This window comes from Bubalus bubalis, chromosome 5 (genome assembly GCF_019923935.1).
Source record: "Bubalus bubalis isolate 160015118507 breed Murrah chromosome 5, NDDB_SH_1, whole genome shotgun sequence".
Lineage (NCBI taxonomy): Eukaryota > Metazoa > Chordata > Mammalia > Artiodactyla > Bovidae > Bubalus > Bubalus bubalis.
The window spans coordinates 98,372,915-98,391,393 of NC_059161.1; the positions used below are offsets into that span (position 1 = coordinate 98,372,915).

Genomic DNA, 18,479 nt, shown 5'->3' on the forward strand with positions numbered 1-18,479 from the left:
CCTCTGGACAGCAGCATTCCTCTCTGGATTTTTTTAACTGAACTTCTATGCAAGGCAGCCCCGGGAAGGATCCCCTTGCCATACTACCGGGAGACCTTCATTTGGGCCACCAAACTGTCACCCCGAAAGAAAGGGGCGGGGGGAAATGAGGTGGGGAGAGGTTATCAGTAAAAACCACCTACGATTTTACTGAAGGGGAACTGAGGAAGAGAAGGGAACGAGGTGGGATATATTCCCTTCTCAGAAACACATAAGCAATGGGGGCCACCCCTCACACACTTCTGGTGGCCGCGCCCCCATCTCCACCCCACCCCAGGCTTTCTGGAAGGGCCGGCACCAGGCTGACATATCCGGGGTCTCCCGTACGCAAGGCTTCTTGTAGCTGGAGTACGCCCTGGCCGAGAATGCAGAGAATAGCAGAGCCCATTCCAAGCGCAGGTGGCCTCTTGGGCGCCCCCAGTTTGTAACCCACCTCGGCCCCACCCCACCCCCTCCAGTTATACCACTGCACCTGCTCCCAGCCCAGACTGGGGCTGCGGATCCCACGAAAGGCCTGTGAGCTTCATGATATATTGGGCGCCGGTGCCCTCAACCCTGAGGGGGGCGGGGGCAGGGGCGGGGTCTCTATGTACACAATTGATGAAGGAGGAGATGGAGGCCCAGAGAGGGGCAGCTACTCGCCCAAGGTCACACAGCCAGGCCCACTATGCACCCAGATCTCCCGCCTCCCAGCCCCGGATTCTCGAAGCCCCACGTGCGTGTCCGGACTCTCGAACCATCAGAAGGATGGTTCAGACACTCCCTCCCCCAACCCTCATACACGCCCTAGCCCCCTTACCTTCGGAAGCCTGGTGGCCCCGGCCTCAGGAGTCAGCTCCTAAGGAGGGGAGCTCTGGCCGGGAAGGAGCCAGGCTGGGCCAGGCGAGGTCAGGGCGGGTCCTTGGCTTCCCCGGGAGTGGGGACGCCCTCCGCCAAGTCCCAGACAGCAGGGATGCTGCTTCCACTGCAAAGCCCAACCTCTCCACCCGGCCCTGCACAACTCTGTAACTGGGGAGCTCGACTCAGCGGCGTAGCCACAGGGCTGCGGGGCGAAGTGGGGGGGAGGGGCGAGGTGCGGGAAAAGGGGCGGAGCCGAGCGGGGGCCACCCCGCGAACCGCCACTCAAGCTGCGTCCCCTTTAAGGCCAGCCGGCCTGAGTACTGGTGGGGGCGGGGCGGGAGCGGGCCGGCTAACTGCAATGCCTCCCGGGAGATGGAGTTCGACGCCCGATACGCAGAGCTACAAAGAGCCTATTGGAGGACTACAAGTCCCAGAGAGCAGCGGGCGGGTCCCGGGCCGCCACGCCCCTGGGCTGGGCTCCGGCCCTCCGCCCCCCTCGCAAAGCTGCGCTGGCCGCCCGCGGAGGGGAGGTTGCTGAGCGAGGGCAGGAGGTGGGTGCGGCACGGACGGGGGTGTGGGGTGCAGGGACTGCCGGCGAGGGGTCACGGACCCATCTGGACACCTGTCCTACCGTGAGAAGTCATCTAGCCTACCCTAGCCTCGCCATTCTCATCCGTGCAATGGGAATAGCAACGCCTGTGGCTGCGGGGGAGGGGATGTTTATGGGGAAGAAGGGGCGGAGCTGGTGGAAGGAGCCTGGATGGATGGAGATAGTCTGAAAAGCCCGGATAATAAGGGCCGAGACTGTGGGAGGAGTCCGGTGGGTGGGTCAAGGAGGGGCGGGGTCTCTAGATAAGAAGTGGAACGCGCGTGAGATCGGAGAAGGGGCTGGGGAATGGGTGCAAAGGAAGCCAAGGAAGCAAGCCTGAGTTGGATTGGGTGGGATGAGCCGAAAAGCGTTGGGGAGGGAAGGGTGGAGACGGAAAGATGAAAAGGATCCCTCTGGGCCCTGGATCAGCAGCGCTGATAGGACTTGAGTAAGAGAGTGCCCAGATGGGCAAATGTCTACGGATGCACGGAGCATCTTTTCCTTGTGACTAGAAAATAAAGAGCCCATTCCTTGAACCCGGCGTCACACATTTGAGTTCATTCAACTCACACCCTGTGAAGACGTCACCATATCTGTTTACAGTTGAGGAACCTGAGGCTCAGAGAAGTAAAATGACTTGCCCCAAACCACCCAAGGACTCCTTACTCTCAAGGCACTGCTTTTTTCCCTGCAGTGCAGGGAGGTAGAGGTTTAATCTGTAGTGAATGGCCGGGAATAGATGACAAGTGTCCCGGTCCTTCACAGGTTGTGTGACAGGACCAGCTTCCTCACTGCTAACCTCCGAGGCTTATTGTTAGGATGAAATGAGGAGGTAGGTTTGAAAGACGTTTGTTCATAAATTATCTTTCTTGTGAGGAGCAGGAAGACCGTGGAAGAGTGATTGGGCCTGAGGAAAACCAGAAGGTGAAGCCTAAGGGTGAGCCAAAAGGATGAAGGAATGTTCTGGAAGAGGGTAGAGGATGGTGATGATTGTTGGAAATCTACACCAGATGAGAGAATGCTTTGCTGTGCAAGCCAGGTCAGGTGACTTCCCTTCTCCAGCCCTGTTGGTTGACTCTGCCCTGTTGGTTGACTCCTTCAAAGATTCAAGTGTGTCACCTGAGTTGGGAAGCACCTTCTCTGTCTGGTGAGCACATAATGGAGCAAACAGCATTTGGGCCTTTTAGAGATACAAACTGGGCAAAGCAGAGCTAAAGATACAGCTTTTGGGTGTGGGGAGGCCAGAAAGGGGAGGTGGAGGGCGGTATCCCCAGATAGTCTCCAGGGCTGTGAGCCAGACTCTTTATCTGGTGGGCTGTGTAAGTAAGGTGGGGAAGACTGCTCTCGTTTTTTGGGAGACATATTACTCACTTTGAGTGCTGTCATCCTTGAAGTTTACCTAGCTGTGTTCTATGCATCCCCTACACTTTGGGAGTTCTTATATTTACTTCCAGGTAATTACCTGGGCTTTGCCGTGTGCCTCAGATTCCAAACTGAAAATTCAAGAGACTGTTTCAAAATAGAAAGTTTTGAAAATTCAGAAGAGATTGGTAAACCTCCCTATTGGTAGATGACAGTCTGGGACTAGGAAAATGGTTATGACTTAACAGGGAGAAAGTTTTCCCCCTTCCCCTGCCTGCCGACTTCTTGGGGTACAGATCTGGGGTACAGATCCCTGACCTGACAGGGTGGCCAAGCAACTGTCTACTTAAGGAAAGTGAGCCTTGGTAAGGAGTAAGAATAAAATGCTCTGGAGATGCAAAGAAGAAAGGAATGAATTGCAGCCAATGGGCCTGGCAGATGAATGGCATTTTCTTCGCAGTGCAGGCAGAGGGATAGCAGATGCCAAACTGCAGAGATAGGAGAGGGCGTAATGTGGTTGGTCTGTAAAGTAGGGATAATAATAAGCATCTTCATCTATGAAATTAACATGCATAAAGGGCTTCCCTGGTCGCTCAGTCGGTAAAGAATCCACCTGCAATGCGGGAGACCTGGGTTTGATCCCTGGATTGGGGAGATCCCCTGGAGGAGGGCATGGCAACCCACCCCAGTATTCTTGCCTGGAGAATCCCCATGGACAGAGGAGTCTGGTGGGCTGCAGTTCATGGGGTTGCAAAGAGTCAGACACGACTGAGCAACTAAGCACACACAAAGTACCTAGCATAGTAGTAACTGCTCAATAAACGGCAGCCATTGTTATTACTGCTGTTGTTGTTATGATCACCATCGTGTGCCCAGGAACTGGTCTAGGGCCACACAGCTAATGAAGTGGCAGAGCCTGATTCAAATGCAGGCCCAGGTGACACCAAAGCCGAAGCACTTTCCTCTCCCCATAAACATCTGTGAGGCCCAGAAGTGACCCCTCTTGGTTAACATTCTTGGTAAACCATCACAGGAGTTTCTTTTCTACTGTAGTAGCAGAGACTGAGTTCAGAAGGAAGCAGGGAAAACAAGGCCTAAACAGCCGACTTCTCCCAGCCTGGATCTCAGCATGGAGACAGGCAGGCCTAATTTTGTGGTTCCTGTGGGCAGTTTCATCTGAGTAGGAAGACTACTTGGATGTACATTCAGTTGCCCTCCACCAACTGTGGGCTATTTTAGCTTAGCCCTGGTTGGCTTCTTCATCCTCCAGAGCACTGAGACGTCAGGAGAAGATCATGAGATGCTAATGCGTCTTAGTAGTAGTAACAACATCTAATATTTATGGAATCTGGCTATTTACTAGGGCCAGGCACTCTGACTGGAACTTTACATCTGTAGTCACAGGAAAGAGGTACTCTTTTCTTCCCTCTTCCTTCAAAATAAAAATATTCTTAGAATTTTTAAGCATACAGAAACATTGAAGGAATAGCCTTTCACCGATGCACCGATTCACATTGACAATTTTGTTTTTACACATGTACGCTTTTTGCTAAACTATTGAAAAGTTACAGATGTCTTGACACTTGACCCCTAAATTCTTCAGCATGTTATCTCCTAATTATAACATTCTGTACCATAACCATAAGACCATTATCATACCTAAGAAAAAGAGCAAGAACTCAATATTATCTACTAAACAGTTGAGATTCAAATTTCTCCAACTGTCAAAAATTATCTCATATTTTTTTAATCAGATGCAGTCAACATTCATTCATTGCATTTAATTATATCTCTAAGCAATTCATTTAATCTAGATAGAGCCCCTCTACCTGTTTAAATTTATTTTAGCAATAACTAGGTTCAACTTGTTTTATTTCTTTTCTGGCAATGTTGTGTACTTATAATTGCATCACATTAGGAGGCATATGTTATCAGAATCCTACTATCCTATCCATGAATGCTAAGTTTGATTATTGGGTAAGGTCCTAACAGCCTGATCTTTCCATAAAAGATTAAGTTTTCCCTCTTGTAACTAAAGTGGGCTTCCCAGCTGCGCAGTGGTAAAGAATCCCCCTGCCAATGCAGAAGATAACAAAGAGACATGGGTTCAATCCCTGGGTTGGGAAGACCTCCCTGAGTAGGAAATGGCAACCCAATCCAGTATTCTTGCCTGGAAAATCCCATGGACAGGCAGGCTACTGTCTATGGGGTCTCAAAAGAGTCAGACATGACTTAACAACTAAACAAAAAAAAAACAGCAAATTATGATCTGATATTTGTATATATTGTGGAATGATCACATAGTTATGAAAAAAATTTTTCCTTGTGATGACAGGTTTTGAGATCTGCGTTCTTTTGACTTGATCATGTTAATCTTTGATGTCTTCTTTGCTGTCTGGAAAGAGATGTTCCAGGCTCACCTTGAACTTTTCCCGTCAAAGTCCTGGAATCACCAGTTTCCCCAGGAAACCATGGTTTCTTTTTGTAGGAGTTAAGGTTTAAAAACCACGATCTGGGGTCAGGTGTGCTCCTTGCTACTTGGAGTATCATTTCTAGGCTCTGAGCAGAGCTGAGACATGATAGATGTATAGATGGATGGATGGATAAAAAGATAAATAATTATCAAAGCCTTGTAGATTGATTGTTAAAACAACTGGTCCTCGGTGTGTAAAAGGAGTAGATTGCATGTAAAATACCTTCATTAGGGAGGCTTAGTGGGCAATAATGTAGGGAATTGCACAGAAAGAGCCCTTGCTTGTTCTAAGGCTCTGTTAGTGTGTGGGCTATTAACTAGGACCTCTGCATCTGGGTTTAGTCTCTTGTTCAGGACCCGGGTTAGAGAAGACCTTAGGCTGCCTCCAAAGGACTAGTCCTCTGAGCAGTGTCCAAACCTGGAACCTCCCAGAGGCCATGACTCAGAGGTCAAGAATGGACACAAAGCCCTGGGCCAGGGATTCATTCTCACTGTGTCTGTGAAATAAAGATAATGTGATCTATCTTGCCTACATCCCTGAGTTGTTGTAAGGATAAATATTTTTTTTTTAATTGATAATCAGTCTTTTCAACATGGGTACTACAAAATTCCTTCCCCTTTTCATTGTCTTAACACCACAGTCTGAAATGTCATTGCCTCACAGTCTGATTTCATACATTATACTAAGATATACTTTTTCAAATACTCTTTTAGGTTATCACCAATTTTTCCAAAATAAGATTTTAATCCTTTTCTTTTTTTAATCTTTTGAAAAAATACTTTTGGAAGTGGGATTAGAATAGCATAACAACTATAATTAATTTTTAAGTGAAGTGAAAGTGTTAGTCACTCAGTCATGTCCAACTCTTTGCGATCCCATGGACTGTATTCTGCCAGGCTTCTCTGCCCATGGAGTTCTCCAGGCAAGAATACTGGAGTGGATTGCTACTCCCTTCTCCAGCGGATCTTCCCAGCCAAGGGATTGAACCTGGGTCTCCCGCCTTGTGGGCAGATCTCCTGTCTGAGCCACCAGGGAAGAACAGCTTTAAGAAACTGCCTCTCAGAATCATCACAGGTCTCTGTTTATTCAAGTCCTGTTTATGCTTCTTAATAAAGAAGCATATGCTTCTTTGTTTCGAAGGGAGCACAAGGGTTTTTTAAGATAGGTGTAATTTTTTTAAGAAATACTTACCTGGCTGCGGGCCTGACCCGTGGGATCTGTCATTGCAGTGCATGGGCTTTCTAGTTGCCCCGCGGCACATGGGATCTTAGTTCCCCAACTAGGGATCAAACCCACATCCCCTGCACTGCAAGGTGGACTCTTAACCACTGGACCACGAGGGAAGTCCCTGGGCAGCACAGGCTTTGAAGGGAGGCCTCACTTGGAATTCTAGCTCTGCTACCGCTAGCTGTGTGATCTTAAGCAGCTGTCTTCACTGTTCTGTGCTTCAGTTTTATAATCCAGAAAATAGAGATAATAATTGTACCTGCCTCACAGCCTCAGTGTGGTGTTGCAGTGACATAATCTACAGAAAATGCCTCATATAGCTCGGGACATGTCCTCAGTGCTCAGGAAATGTTGATTCTCTGCACGCTCACTGGTCATGCATGTCAGAATCAAAATGAGGTGGCAGGTATAAGAGCACCTGGTAAGAGGTAGGAGAGCACAAGTGCCAAACCTCTGCAAGGGGTTTGACTGCTGAATTCCCAAGGTCATTCAGAGCATGGCAGTCAGACGGGCCTGGGCTTGAATCCTGGCTCTGCCACACATTTCTTTGGGCAAGTCACCTGCCTCTTAGAGCCTCAGATTCTCATTTATGAAGTGGAGAAAATGCTTTCCTCAAAGGAAGTTACAAGGATTAACTGAGCAAATGTGTCTAATAGCAAGTACCTAATAAGTATTCCAGAGAAGGCAATGGCGACCCACTGCAGTACTCTTGCCTGGAAAATCCCATGGACGGAGGAGCCTGGTGGGCTGCAGTCCATGGGGTAGCTAAGAGTCGGACACGACTGAGCGACTTCACTTTCACTCTTCACTTTCATGCACTGGAGAAGGACATGGCAACCCACTCCAGTGTTCTTGCCTGGAGAATCCCAGGGACATGGGAGCCTGGTGGGCTGCCGTCTATGGGGTCGCACAGAGTTGGACACGACTGGAGCGACTTAGCAGCAGCAGCAATAAGTACTCACCAGGCAGTAGCTGTGTCTCTTGAGACCTGTAGGAATGGTTTTAAAGGACATAGTTTTAAAGGAGGACTCCAGAGCAATGTCTTAACTGCCCTTGCTTACAGGACACTCACTCTCAAAGAATTCTATTTCCTTTGTTACAATTAAAGGTTGCAATGGGGTGATTTTCAGGCTCTAGACTGGGATTGCCCTCCACATGGTACCAGGCTGGGCTTTAAGATCCACCACCCTTCATTTGGGCCACAGACTAATCTCAGGGAGGAGAGAGTTCCAGCCATCTCCCAAGTTCCCAGGCCCCCTGACTTTCCCTGCCCAGGCAGATGGTCCGAGGATCTGCCTGGCATAATTTCCTGGTTTTCTCAGAGAGGGAAATGGGCTGATCTTTTTTCTTGGTTCTTTTTGAGTCGAGAGGCAGACTTGGAAATTCTCCTGCTTAGGACAAATTATTTGTTCAGACAGTGGTGGAGTTTCTTTTATCTCCTGTTTCATGGTTCGGTTTGTAATTCTCATTCATCTTTTCTAATCTGGCTTTTTTAAAAAAAAACCTGGCTTTTTGTATTTTGCTGCTTTGTCATTAGGGATCATGGGTTGCCATTGAAATAGTAGGATTTAGACTTGTGGTGTGTCAGCTATGGAGGGGCTCCAGGCCATCCAGAATCCAATCCCTGTATCCTCAGATGTGAGTGGGCAGAGTCCCAGGCCAGCCCCAGACTAGCTGCCGAAAGACCTACCCCAGTCGGATCTGGGCAGAGAATAAGGGAATGTGCACCTTCCACTCATGTTAGGGCCTCAGGGTGGGAAGGGGAAACAGTGAGAGGTGTTGGACTCGCACCGACCTGGATTCAGATCACAGCTCCTCCAGTGACTAGCTCTGTAACCTTGAGCAATCTCTTAACCTTCCTGAGCCTCGGTTTCCTCATCTGTAAAACAGAAATAATAGCATCTGTCTGCCAGGGTGCTTATATAGACATCAAGTGAGGTAATGCAGGTAAAGAATCAGCACAGTAGTATCATTCTCTATACTTCTCTATATATTTTTGTTAAAAATAAATAAAATGCTACTGCGTGTTAGCCAAAGCATTATAAAAGCAGGAAGTGTGTGCTCAGCAGGTGGTAGCTGCTGTCTTGCCAAGCAAGCTGCCTAGCACTATTTTAAAAGGCTGCTTCAGGGATTCTCAAACTTGTGGAGCCTATGAAACAGCCTTTTGTTGCTGTTCCAGCTCTCAGCAGCCTGTGCAGGGGAAAGAGAGTGAGCTTTCCACTCCCTGGCCGTGTGTCCTGGGCAAGTCCTCAGTCTCCTGAGTCTCTTGTTTCCTATCTGCCTAACGGAACGACGGCTGCTTTGTAGAACTGCTATAAGAGTTAAAAGGGCTGGTGGGTGTACAGGCCTAGGATGTAGCAGAATGCTCAGGACATGTTCATCCCTTCCTCCCTCAGCCCCTCCTCCGCAGTACCCGCAGCATCCCCCATGTGCTCGCAGTGAACACAGAGGGACAGGAGCTGGGTCACCGCTGTCAGAGATCACAAACCAGGCAGCGGTTTTCACAAACAAGTTTCATCATAACCCACGTTATGAAGGTACACTTTATATCACCTTCCAGTTCCTTTCTCTCTCTCTCTCTCTCACACACACAGACACACACACACGCACAAATGAAACAAAAGTTTCACAACAATATATATAAAACTGGTCATAACCCAGTGTATTATATTATCATGACATAATCACAATCTTGGTTTTTTTCCAGTTTATGAAGGCATAGTTTATGTGCAGTAAAAGTCACCCTTTTTAGGTGTACAGTTACAGGAATTTCTATAATCTTTATATAGTCATCTGACTACCACTACATCAAGATATTGAATATTTCTGTCAGTCCAGAATATTCCTCCAGTCTCTGTGTAGCCAGTCCTATCCCCAGCCTCTCCAATTACTGGTCTGACTTCTGTATCTATAGTTGTGTCTTTTCCAGAATGTTGTATAAGTAAAATCATACACCATGTGACCTTTTGAGGCCAGCTTCCTCCACTTAATAGGATGCTTTAGGGATTCTTCTGTGTTGTGTGTCAGTAGCTAGTTGGCTTGTATTGCTGAGTCACAGTCCATTTGTCTGTGACCTCTTTTGAGTTAATTTTTCATCTGTGTTGCGAGATAAGAGTTGAGGTTCTTTTTATGCATATCGATGTCCAGTGATCTTCACCTTGAGAGCACTAGGGAGGAAGGCCAAATCCAAAGCAGATCATTACATGATTGATTACATGATGGAATGGTGGGCTGTGCAAGGGACCAGAAGCCCCAAGAAGAGAGCTGGCAAAGTGGAGGTTTGGGGATAGATAGAGGCAGTGACTCATAGGTTGAACGCAGAGAAAGTGGAAAAAGTGAAGAAGGGTGGTATAAGGAGAGCAAAGGCAGGGCAGGGGAGGGCAGATCCCGTGGTGTCAGGACGGCAGGAGCATAGAGTGTGGGGAGAGGCGGGATCGAAGGTGAGATTGGATTGCACACAGTAGTCAGAGCAGGCAGCACTGCTTCAGGAAAATCAGCCTGCACACTGAAATGGCAGGTGGACAGAAAGGAGGCAGGGAGCCACGTGAGGATGCTGGGGGAGTGGGGGTGAGCCCTGAGCTCCAGGAGTTCCTACAGGGACAAGTTCAAGGAGACAGTCGAGAAAAATGTTAGGGATGCTGAGTCAGTGCTGCCTTGTGGGCTCACGCAGATGGGTGGATGAGAAGAAGTCACAGCAGGATCTGGGGAAGAGGAACTCTTTGTGAGGCTTCTGGTATCCACAGAAAATCCAGGTGGGCGTGTCTAAGAGGCAGCTGGGTACACAGTGGGGCTGGAGCTCAGTGGTGAAAGCCCCTGCCACCCTCAGGGAAGCTGCTCAGCCTTGGGATGCCAGTTCCTACCCCCTTGTGTCATCGTGGCTCTCAGACCGAGCCTGTGGACTTGCCACAGTGGGCACCTGGCACTGTGACTAGGAAATAGGGGCTGGAAGGGCTGACTTCTGTGATTCCTGAGTCTGTAGAGAAGAGCACAGGGAGCCCCCTAGTCTGGGGTCAGGAGACTTACCTTTTTTTTTTTTTCAATTGGAGGATAATTGCTTTACAATGTTGTGTTGGTCTCTGCCATACAGAAACACGAATCAGCCATGGTATACACATATCCCCTCCCTCTTGAATCTCCCTCCCACCTCCCACTCCATCCGCCCCTCGAGGTTGTTGTAGAGCGCCAGGCTGAGCTCCCTGCTGCACTATATAGAAACTTCCCTTCAGCTATCTATTTTACACATGGTAACATGTATTTCAGTGCTACTCTCTCTAGTCATCCCACCCTCTCCTTCCCCCAGTACGTCCATAAGTCTGTTTTATGTCTGAGTCTGTATTCCAGGGGTCAGGAGACCTCCTTCTAAACAGCCTCGGCCCAGACTGCAACTCCTGGCACTGCCCTGGATGAATGACCAGGAGCCGCACAGCAGGGCGCGGGGGCGGGAAGGCGGCTGCTCTGTCGCTTTGCATGCAGAAAAATAGGACTTTGGGTGCCCATCCAAGAGCCCTGGTTTGCCCTGTGGCACCTGATTGTCCTCCCCACCTGCTTTGAGCTCTTCAGAACTGATGTACTTAGGAGATATGGGGTTTGCAGCCCAGAGAATTGTCAGGAAAGACATCCCAGCCTCTCTGTCGCACCAAAGCCTGCTCTTTCCTTTCCTTGGAGCTCAGCCACTTCACAGAGCCTGGGCCTTAAAGAGAAAGAGAGACTGGAAAGTTGAAGGTGCAGATTATTATCTAGAAAGAAAAGGAGATGCTGGAATGAGAAAGCAGGTGGCCCACTGCTGGGTCCAGCTCCTGCCTGCACCCCCTAGAGGGAAAATTGGTCAGACTCGGGCCCCAGGCCAAGCATACACCTCAGCTGCAAGTCTCAGCAGTGTGGTTACCGCCCCTTCCTAGGAGCCCTCCCCCACACTTCTCTGTTGGACACCTCCCTTCCCCCCACCCCAACCCACCCACCACCAACGTCTCGCAGCCCATCTGCTCCAGGCTTCTGTTGATGATTTTGTAACTTCATCATGGGCTTGTTTCTCTTCAGACACTCCAGATGGTTAATGCCTTTCTGCAATATCAAAGTGCCCTGTTGGACAGGGACAGAATTCACCCCCCACCCCAACCCCGCCAAAGAATTGGGTGAGGCAGCCGAGAGTCCTCCACACCCAGCATGGCCACTACCCTCTGGAGTAAAGGGGTCTCGGTGCAGTCGGTGCTTCCCTGGTGGCTTAGATGGTAAAGAATCTGCCTGCGCTATGGGAGACCCAGGTTCGATACCTGAGTCCGGAAGATCCCCTAGAGAAGGGAATGGCCACCCGCTCCAGTATTCTTGCCTAGAGAATCCCCATGGACAGAGGAGCCTGGTGGGGCAAATAGTCCATGGGGTCGCAAAGAGTCAGACACGACTAAATGACTCACAGGTTCACAGTGCAGTCAGCCTCCTCAGAAGGCAGATGTTTGGTGACAACTGCCCTGGCCCGCTTGCTACCCTTGCTGGGTGACTTTGAGGGAAGTCCCCTGCTTGGACCTCAGTTTTCCCATCTGGACAGTAAGTGTGCCAGAATTCATCCCAGGCCTACTCCTGCTTGTTCTTCCTTTTTTCCATCCTTCCTTCCTTCTTTTTATTATTTCTTTATTATTAAGGTAGAGTTGATTTACAATATTAGTTTTGGGTTTACAGCATAGCAACTCAGTGTTTTTATAGATTATACACCATTTAACATTACTGTGAAGTATTAGCTGTCCTCACTGTGCTGTAGCTGGTCGTTTTCCTCGTCACTGCCTGTTGTTGCGGTCTCCTCTGCCAGCCTGGCCTCTTCTCAGGGGCAGCACCGGGATTGATTCCTACCTGTGCCCCCACACCCAACATTAGGGAAAGATTCCTGGATTCACTGCACAATTTGACTCCTGGGAAGGTATCATGTTAGGAGCAAAAACAGTACATCCCCTGATTTCTAGACCCTTAAAGAAAAGTTAGAATCCAAGCCTTCCGGTTGAAGGAGACTCGCCAGCCATGGACACTAGAGGCTCTGAGGTCAGTGGGGGGATAGCGGGGGAGACTTGTTAAGGAGTGGGTAAAGAGCCCTCAGGAAGGGTGCTTGGTGGCAGAGGCCCACATCCGCACTACAAAGCAAGGTTCAGAGGAGCCTGGGGTTCCATCATGGTAGGAAAGGGCAGGCCATCAGGAGCCAAGGGCATCTTCATGGCCAGGCAGGTCATCATGGGAGGGTGAGAATCCAGAAGGAGCGTCACTGGGAGTCCAGAGGACCGAGTGACCCACTGTGGGCCTGAAAGGTAGATGGAAATGGTACTAATCACAGCCATTTGCTGTGCATTCTTTTAGATAGAAAAATAAATAAGGCAACATTGATACAGCAGAAGGAGAACGGGGCTTGGAGTTCTATACCTCAGAACGTCTGTTAAGTACCGAGAATGGCCCAGTAGTTGGCTAGTAAGGATGAATACATTTTTCTGTCTCGTATAAAGGCGGCTGGGCTTGAATCCTGCAGGACCCTGTACCACTGTAAGCCTGGGGAGTGAATCCTGGCAGTCTCCCTCACAGTGGGGATGACTGGTGATATTGTGTATGTCAAAGGATAGTGTGTAAGCAAATGTACGTAAGGGCAGCCAGCATAGTGTTCAGTCCAGGTGCATTTTCTGCCTTTCCTTAGACCAGTGGTTCTCTGTCCTAACTGAACATTTAGAATCAGCTTTAAAATACATCAATGGTGGGGTTACATACCACACCAATTAAAACAGTCTCTGGAGGGTGGGACCCAGGCTTTGTTTTTTCTTTTCATTTCTTTCTTTCTTTTTTAACTCCCTTAGTGAACCTAACATGCTTTAGAAAGAAAGAAAGTGAAGTCGCTCAGTCACGTCTGAATCTTTGCGACCCCATGGGCTGTAGCCTACCAGGCTTCTCTGTCCATGGGATTTTCCAGGCAATAGTCCTGGAGTGGATTACCATTTCCTTCTCCAGGGGATCTTCCCAACCCAGGGATCGAACCTGGGTCTCCTGCATTGTAGACAGACGCTTTACCATCTGAGCCACCAGGGAAGTCAACATGCTTTAGACAGTGTGACAATTATTACCCATCCAATTGTTTATCGAGTTATCCATTCATTTCAACTCCAAGGACATACAATAAGAAATTGAGAACTGTGACTACCCAGATGTTATGGATTGGGTGTTTGTGTCCCCCAGAATTCATACACTGAAATCCCAACTTCCAATGGGCTGGCATAAGGTGGTAGAGCCTTTGGGAGATTATGTCATGAGGGCTCCACCCTCATGAACAAGATTACTGTCCTTATAAAAGAGACTCCAGAGATCTCTCTTGCCCCTTCTCCATATTAGAATACACCAGACACCAAATCTGCCCCTACCTTGACCTTCAACTTCCCAGCCTCCAGAACTATGAGAAATAAATGTTTGTTACTTAAGCCACCCAGTCTACAGTATTTTGTTATACCAGCCCCAAAAGACTAAGACATCAGATATGGTTGGGTAATGGTCATTTCTTTCTTTTCTCTCTGTAGGACTATTTTCCTGCACCCCAGCCTTCCTGCCATGTCTGACCCCATCACGCTCAATGTCGGAGGGAAGCTGTATACAACCTCACTGGCAACCCTGACCAGCTTCCCTGACTCCATGCTGGGTGCCATGTTCAGCGGGAAGATGCCCACCAAGAGGGACAGCCAGGGCAACTGCTTCATTGACCGTGACGGCAAAGTGTTCCGCTACATCCTCAACTTCCTCCGAACCTCCCACCTGGACTTGCCCGAGGACTTCCAGGAGATGGGCCTGCTGCGCAGGGAGGCCGACTTCTACCAGGTACAGCCCCTGATTGAGGCCCTGCAAGAGAAGGAGGTGGAGCTGTCCAAGGCCGAGAAGAACGCCATGCTCAACATCACGCTGAACCAGCGTGTGCAGACAGTCCATTTCACCGTGCGTGAGGCACCCCAGATCTACAGCCTCTCCTCTTCCAGCATGGAGGTCTTCAATGCCAACATCTTCAGCACCTCTTGCCTCTTCCTCAAGCTCCTCGGCTCCAAGCTCTTCTACTGCTCCAATGGCAACCTCTCCTCCATCACCAGCCACCTGCAAGACCCCAACCACCTGACTCTGGACTGGGTGGCCAATGTGGAGGGCCTGCCAGAGGAGGAGTACACCAAGCAGAACCTCAAGAGGCTCTGGGTGGTGCCAGCCAACAAGCAGATCAACAGCTTCCAGGTCTTTGTGGAGGAGGTGCTCAAGATCGCGCTGAGTGATGGCTTCTGTATCGACTCTTCTCACCCACACGCTGTGGATTTTATGAACAATAAGATTATTCGATTAATACGGTATAGATAAAAGGACCCCAGCAACACTGGAGGGGGTCTTCCCAAAGCCAGGATGTAGGAGAGTGTCTCACCGGTGGTGTGAGGCAGGGTACCATGCTAATCTGCATTAATCGCGTAGCAGGACTTGATTTCCCCCCCACAATGCAGTCTACCCGTAGAATCTGTGTGTCCTCTTGACACAGCCACCTTTTTCCTTGCCGCTTTGAGCTGGAGATGGGCAGTTTGCTGTAAGTGAAGTCTGCCATCATGTCCTACAGGAGGACTTCCTGGCTAGATAGAGAACAGCATTTTTCCCTTGGACTCCAGCTCTCTCTGTACCATGAGGCACTGCCTGCAGCCCTTCCTTTGGTAGAGGGGGGTGAAGTGAGAATAAGAGGCTCCTTCTGGTTTCTTGGAACAGAAATTCCCCAGAGATTCCCATCCTGCCTGCCCCTCCATCCCCGGGATGTGGCCAGGACCTGGGGCTTGCTTGGCTGGCTTGGAAATGAAGTAGGTAGTGGGGGCAGGATTTGAGCTGTCCCGGCATAGAGGAATGAGTCTCCAGGCACGTTCAGAAGGTGGGGCTGTCCCTCTTGACAGGGCCAAATCTAGGCATCTGGGGATTCCTGGCTTCAGAAATGAGCTGCTAATCCCTGTGAAGATTTGAAAGTATCTGGAGCCACTACAATGAAAGGCACTTCCAATGTGGCCTGATCCCGGACTTCTTTCTCCAAGAATTTGAAGTGTCATTGAAACAGATTCTTTTAAACAAATATATTATGTACTCTCAGGGTTGGAAAATAATTCAACAGTCATTTAGTGCTCTCCCACCCCAAGCACACCCCAGCACATTTGGGGCTGAGGGCTTCCCCCCAGTACCTTCAGGAGATAACTATCTCTGCTAACATACTCTCAGCAACAGAACATCCGTCATCCCCACAACCAGCCCCTGTCATGGCTGGCTGTTAGAAAGTCCTTCCTTATCTTGAGCTGAAATCTGTCTTCCCACAAGCATTTTCTGTTCCTGGTAGACCTTTCTTCTCACCCAAATGTGTATTTTCTTTTTCAGAATAGTCACTTTGAGAGGCCACATACCTATTCTGAAAATGTTACTACTTGGAATTAGGATTCCCCTTGGGATTTGTCTTCAAAACCAAGGTTATCCCCCTGACATTCCCTGTAAGTCATCCCTGTCCCTGTAGGTCATCCCTGTTTTTTACAGCTTCACTTTATGACCCTCCCTCCTCACCAGACATGACCCTGCATAGCTTTTGACCATCTTCTGGTAAGTTTGAAGATTGCTTCCCCAGAGGAAGGAGACCAGGGTCTCGGCATTGTGTAGCAAGGAGCCCAGGAGTAGTCTGAACCATAACACTGCCCTTGGAGGAAGTGTCCAGCACCTATAACACTGCTCTGAGGGATGTGGTACTGTTTCTGTGCATAACCAGTCTGTTGACTTCCTTGGGGTGAGACCCAGGGCAAGACACCCTGAGCCACCCCTTTCCAGGGGTGATAAGCAGTGCAAGTCTCAAAACTGCATGTTATGATTCATCCCTGGAATGAGGGTGACCGTGGAAGTCCCACAGTCTTCCCCACTAGGCAGGGGCCCTCAGACAAAGCCAGAGACGCCTGGTGCCACAGGTACCCCAGGGGATGGGCTGAGGAAGGAGCTTGTGTGCTCAGCTGTGGGAAAGGCCACATTCCTTAAGTAATAAAGGTCTTTCCCCCCCGTACAGTGGGACCTCTGAGTCGCATAACTGCCCCAGGCCACCAGACTATTGGTATTTGGGAAAGCCACTCAGGAGAACACAGTTTAGACCAGCCAGCAGAAGCTGTGACCACAGCAGAACAGTTTAAGGAAGAAATCTCATAAATCACTACTGTCCCATGTTCCTTTTCATAAAAAGTATTTCTCCATCTTTTTGGTGCTTCTTAATTCAAGCAGCTTGACTTTAGAGAAAGCACAGGACCTGTGAAGCCACTAATTTGCTGTGTGACTTTATGCAAGTCACTCACCTCACTGAGCCACCTCTGTTTCTTCATCTGTGAAATGGGCATAACAGTAACCCATAACCCTATCTACCTCACAGGGCTGTTGTGAGGATCAAATGAACTAATGTATATGAGAATACAGTATAAATGATAAATGGTTGTTATTATTTTATGTCTACATATAAGGGGAAAAACCTTGGCTTTGGAATCAGGCTGACCTGATTCTGGCTCAATTGATCACTGGCTCAATTCTGGCTCCAGTGCGTGCTGTGTAAACTTGGACAAGTCCCTGGGCCTCCCTGATTTGTTTCCCCAGTGTTATGTGACCTGGTTGTGTATGTGAAAATTCCTAGCTAGGCCTGGCACATAGCTCAATAAACGTTTGCTCTCTTAGAAGTAATGATGGATTGTTAAGCCGGAGACACCACAAGCATATAACAATTTAACAAGCCTTCTGGGGTACCTGGTATATGGGCCCTGAGGATGGGAACAGTCACAGATAAGTTCAGCATAGAAAAGATTAAAGGGGCACACCCTGGGCTTGGGAACTTGGGGAAAGCAAACTTAGCTCTCAGAAAGGGCTTAATGGGTGGTCGAGCTGGGCCTCTAAGGGTAGGCTGCACTGTGACAGGAAACACCATGAGCCAGGGCCAGGGAGCCAAGCAGGGTGGGGGAGTGTCCACTCGGGGCCATAGCAGAAGGGGAGCCACGGGCAGCGCATGCAAGGCACTCACTGAGCACGTCTCACTCTGGCGTGTGCAGCCACCTGCTTGTGCAACAGATAATAAGCCTGCAGGCGGCCCCATCCCAGAGGACCAGTCAGGGTGGACTGGGAGGCAGGCATGTGCTTGTCTGAGCCCCTTACTGCCCTGAGCAAGACCTGATAGTGATCAGTGATCTCAACTGGACTCAGTTTATTTAGCCTTTTGCACAGGTGAGAGCTTTGTCCCAACTAAAGAGCACTTCTGGACGCACCACGTTGTCAGCTCTCTGTTCACTCCCTGGGCATGCAGAGGGATGGTCAGGAAGGGTGCTCAAGGGAACCCTAGGGCATTTTGGTGTGTCATTTGGTGAGGCCACCAAACAGGGCCCCTACCTGTGGGAAGACCAGCAGAGCTGGCACCTCAGGGACCGCTCCCTGAGACCTCACACCCTCAGGACCACCTGAAGCCCTTTGCCTTTATGGAAGGACAAGCTCATGATGCCACCCTTGGGCCAGAGCTCCCCGTGCTGAGGTGGCCAGCCCCCTTGCCCACATCTCAGTGCCCTACACAGCCCCCCAGGCTGAGATGACAGTCTGGTGGCACGCTTACCTCAGTCTGGGGCAAAGGAACCAAGCGGGGCCCTAAGAAGAAGAGTTGCCCTGCGGAAGCCAGAGGATCACTGAGCAACCCAGAGCATCCGGGGCACCCCGCCCTGCAACACAACAAGCTCAATGGTGCCGCTGCCTGGCTCAGACTTCTGGGCAGGAAGTACACGCCCAGTCAGGTGTGTCTGATCTCACTGCTCCCGCTCCTGGTCCTCTTTCCCACCAACTTCCCTGACCCTCCCACCCCAATATATATATTTGGTAGTACTTCAAAGGCTTTGTCAACATTCCAGTTAATTGACAGCTCTAGAGTGTTCGAGCCCTTAAGTCCC

General features: G+C 49.6%; 1 protein-coding gene and 1 non-coding gene across 6 annotated transcripts; one reads left to right on the plus strand and one right to left on the minus strand.

Moving 5' to 3' along the window:
• The first annotated feature begins 1,311 nt into the window (after window positions 1-1,311).
• On the plus strand, window positions 1,312-17,231 carry KCTD21 (potassium channel tetramerization domain containing 21). Of its 5 annotated transcripts, none has more exons than XM_025286261.3 (3): window positions 1,364-1,430; window positions 2,351-2,405; window positions 14,064-17,231. In XM_025286261.3, the coding sequence occupies exon 3, from the start codon at window positions 14,095-14,097 to the stop codon at window positions 14,875-14,877; it is 783 nt and encodes a 260-aa protein (XP_025142046.1). In that variant the 5' UTR covers window positions 1,364-1,430; window positions 2,351-2,405; window positions 14,064-14,094; the 3' UTR covers window positions 14,878-17,231. The 5 variants fall into 5 exon arrangements, with proteins under 5 accessions (XP_006077455.1, XP_025142046.1, XP_006077456.1 ...); XM_006077394.4 differs by lacking the exon at window positions 2,351-2,405 and adding an exon at window positions 8,928-9,068 and having other exon boundaries at window positions 1,381-1,430; XM_006077393.4 differs by lacking the exon at window positions 2,351-2,405 and having other exon boundaries at window positions 1,312-1,430.
• Window positions 13,510-13,581, minus strand: TRNAC-ACA. Its single transcript has one exon. It is a non-coding gene; the product is annotated as a tRNA-Cys (tRNA).
• Window positions 17,232-18,479: the final 1,248 nt, after the last annotated feature.